At 40.7% G+C, this 3,918-nt stretch overlaps 1 protein-coding gene across 1 annotated transcript in view; it reads left to right on the top strand.

The window, feature by feature from the left end:
* The window catches only part of KHDRBS3 (KH RNA binding domain containing, signal transduction associated 3), a 213,025-nt gene that overhangs the window by 16,176 nt on the left and 192,931 nt on the right, over nt 1–3,918 (top strand). Inside the window, exon 2 of the mRNA XM_019519668.1 lies at nt 573–662. Coding sequence (XP_019375213.1) covers nt 573–662 — 90 coding nt within the window. The remainder of the gene's footprint in view (nt 1–572; nt 663–3,918) is intronic.

A 3,918-nucleotide genomic window follows, 5' to 3' on the forward strand; every position in this document is an offset into this window, starting at 1 on the left:
CCCCCCCCCCCCCTTCCAGACTGCTCTTGGGGCACTGAGCAGCCCTGATGCTGGTGCCATGGCCATGCTATTGTCTGTTCCCACATCTCCCTGCAGCTCTGGAGGCCCCCCAGCCTTCAGGGCTATGGGGCCAGTGACCTGGGGCCACTGCCCCCTGTGCCCTGCAGCAGCACCGAAGCCCCCCTCCCCCATGGGTGGCTCAGCCAGAGTGGAGCCTGTGGGGACAGATGTGGGCTGGCCATCCCACTCCCCACTTGGGCCCTGCAGCCGCATGATCTGGCCCCAAGACCCCCACAGTGCGTAGGCTGGCCAGCAGCCCCAGCCCTGCTCAACTCCCTCACTCACTGGGGGGGGGGAGGGGCCTCAATTCCCCCCGCTCCTGCATGCCAGACTTACCTGTGGGAGCTGCTCTCCAGGCTGAATGGTTGCCATGTGCATGTGTACCTGTGCACATGTACATGGTACCCTGCCTGACTGCCTTCCTCCCACTCCCCTCAGCCCCTTGCAGGCTGGAAGGCTGCCAACCTGCAAGGGGAAACCTGTTTTTTCTCAATTTTTTTCTTCTTTTAAAGGGGAAAATCTTGGTTTTACCATGGTGAATGGAAAATGTAGATCCCTGGTGATGGTGATTGAATTTGTGATGGAAATTGATCAGATTGCAGGTTTTTGGTCAAAATGATTATATCAGCTAAAAATTTAAAGTATATCATGGCTTGGTGCAGTTCATGAGGAATTCTTCCAGGTGGCCCATGAAAAGTTCGGCATGTTGGTTGTAATTTGAGCATTTATTCACCTGTAAGTTTTTTTTTGTCATTTAAAAAAAAAAAAAAAAATTTACTGCTGTGTCCCCCCCGCCACTTGTGGAGGTGGGGAGGGGGAATGCTTGTTTAGTTACTTTAATGGGTTTTCCCTTGTTTTGTAGCTAGACTTCAAGAATGATGATAATACACCAAATTCTTTGTGTATATTGAACTTTGATTTACCTTGTAGATTTTTTCTTTTCTGCTTTCTTGTTCAGTATAGTATTTCGGTGGACACTACTACTTGTTTGACTGTTAGTTCAGTCTTGAGCTAAGATTTGCCTGCCAGCTGGCTGTCACAACTTAGTGTAAGCATACATGAGAGCTTTACTTGCATCCATAATGCAGTTGCAAGCTGTCCTATAGTTTGGTAACTTAAGCCAATGATTTATCAGGAGCAAATTCCATTGTGATTTTTAGTATGTATTACCATTTGAAAATGATAAATTGCAGTTTGACTGGTGACTTGTTAGCTAAAGTGTTTTGTGTACAAATCAATAGGACCCTAGCAGAGATTTACTATACTGATGAATAAGACCATAGTGACTGTTTCATCGAGTAATTAACAAGATTTCTCCATATTTATACTGGCAGCTACTGCTGCTGTCACTTCTTCCCAACCTATGCTGCTAGTAATACTTCACTGGGATCAGGATTTCATTCAAGCTATGTTGTTCATCAGTACAGTTCATAATAAGATTTTTTTTTAAAGATTTTTTTAACCTAAATTGAATCTCAAATTTTAAATGTCTAGATTTAATACAGTGCCTGGTAACTTACTGCATGTAAGTGCAACTTTTTCAAATGCTAGCTCTAACCTGATAAGCACAAAATAGTACATGGGTATAAAAAGATATGTTTAATTTGGATGCATCTGAAGGCCAAAAATGCACGATTAATCTTTTCTGTAGGTTTGTGTGTCAAATTCATTTTAGTGTTTTTAGTCTAGCTTAAGTTTTGTGACATAATTGCACGTGGTCAGTGGGGGAAAAACACAGTTCTGTCTACCAACAATATCTCTTGATAAAATATAGAGTTAAATGCTACTTTATTATTCTTATAGAATATATTAGTGCAGTCATATTTCTGTCTCGGTGTATGATAACACCAGCAGGATAAATGGGAGAGACTGAATCTTCACACAAAGGAAATAGGTTTTATAATGAGTGTAGTCTGAACAGAACTAATCTCTTTTTGGATCATTACTTCACCTAATCACAAAGTCTTTTTTAATTCAAATCCTTGCAGGGTTCTAATTGGTGACCTCCAGAGCCTGATAATTGTATAAGATAGCTGGTCTTTTGCAGGATACCTAAATGGCTCTTGCAATTAAAAGTGAAAAATATAGCTTCACCCTTAGGCTGATTTTTAGCAGTCCTCATTATTCAGGGTTTAATAATACACGCACTGTATTCCACAAAAAAGTCTCTGGTTTAGGAGGACTCTTCATTTCTTCAATATGTAGTTTTGTTATACTTGTCTGATGTACCCTTTGGGTGTTCTGGCATGTACTAGATTATTCACTGCATCTAATTTATGTGCTCTTAAGTGATTTGACTTTCTGCAGATAGACTGGGATAAAGTATTTTAATAAAGAAATGGACCTCTGAGTCTTGTGTTTATCTTTGTACATTTTAATTCAGATTTTCACAGAGAGAACTGAAATGTGCAAATAATATTCCCCAGTGTTCCCCCACTTCTAGTTTTGTACCTTGTTACAGCTTCCAAAACTTTGGAAGTGTGTAATGGATTTACAATAAGAATAGCTTGTTCCATCTCTCTCCTCTTGTGATAGACCAGTTTATTTTTACCTGTTTTAGCCTTACCTCTTAATGTTTGTAATGCATTTTAATGTGCAGCCCTTACGCCACAAGTGGAACTTGATACTGGCAACCTTCTTACCCAGTACCATATAGTGAACATGTACCAAGAAGTATTTTTGGTTCTGTCATGGTGTTGCTCAAAGTTCAGTTTTTGTTTCATCCAAGTTGTAGCAAATTGACTTTTTAATACAACTTGTATACATGCCAGAGTGTTTGCTAAGAGGGTGTTAAATTGCTTGTACAGTACTGACAAAATTGAAACCTATTGTGGTGGTAGCAGACAATTAGTATAAGGTTGACTTACTGGCTTTGTTAATAAGAAAATGTGGCTTGTGTGTTTGTTGTTTTTAACTTGCTACATAGGCATAGACTAAAAAGGTTGAGATATTGAATAAACCTGAATATTATGCTAAAAAGCATGAAAGCAAAATACTTTCATTTTTTAAAAGTTCAGAATCAAGTGGTCTCATAGTGTGGTGATGCCAGCAGGAAATATAGCTGTACACAACTTACACCTACCAGCCTGCTTTCTTTAAGGAAAAAAACCCACAAAAACATCATTGTCGTGTTCTTTTTCAAAAGCCAGGAAAATCGAGGAAGAGAAATAAGGATAGAGAGAAAGGGAGAATATAGGAAAGCAAAGCAGATCATGGATAGGGTGCTTAGGACTTTAACACTGGACAACCCTGTGCTCTTAATCCCCAGGCTCCTTCTAGCCCAGGACTCTGACTTTTTCTTCTTGCCACCCTGTCCCCAGTCCTCCCCTGGGATTCTCTTCCTCCTTTCCATTGTGTTGCTCAGTTCATACAAGAAACTAGGACAGTGGTCTCCTTCATCTTTTTTTTTTTTTTTTTTTTTTTTTTTTTTTTTACAGTTGCTGCAGAGTTTTCACCAGTTCTGTCCTGTTCCTCTTCCCCTTCCCTCCCCTCCCCTCCCCTCCCCAGGCAATTGGGGAAATACTGGAATAAGCTTTTTAGTGATTCTTCAGCAAATGAATGCATTCATTCTTTAATTCCTGGCCTAGCACATTACAAACATACCTATGATATTTGACTTGTTTTGCAGTTGGACCTCAAGCTGTCATGTAAGAGCAAACATGTATGTCTTTTAAAGGCTATGGTTTTCAGCCTGTGGTCTGCGGACCCCTTGGGTCCTCAAATTACAGTGTCAAAGGGGTCTGCAAAAGATGACTCTGATCAATCAAAAGTATGTGAATATACCAACACATACAATTCAGTGGTACCTGCACCTCCATTCAAAATTTTTAGGGGTTTGCTGATGGGGGGGGGGGGGGG

This window comes from Gavialis gangeticus, unplaced genomic scaffold, assembly GCF_001723915.1.
Source record: "Gavialis gangeticus isolate Ggan-Ray unplaced genomic scaffold, GavGan_comp1, whole genome shotgun sequence".
NCBI lineage: Eukaryota > Metazoa > Chordata > Crocodylia > Gavialidae > Gavialis > Gavialis gangeticus.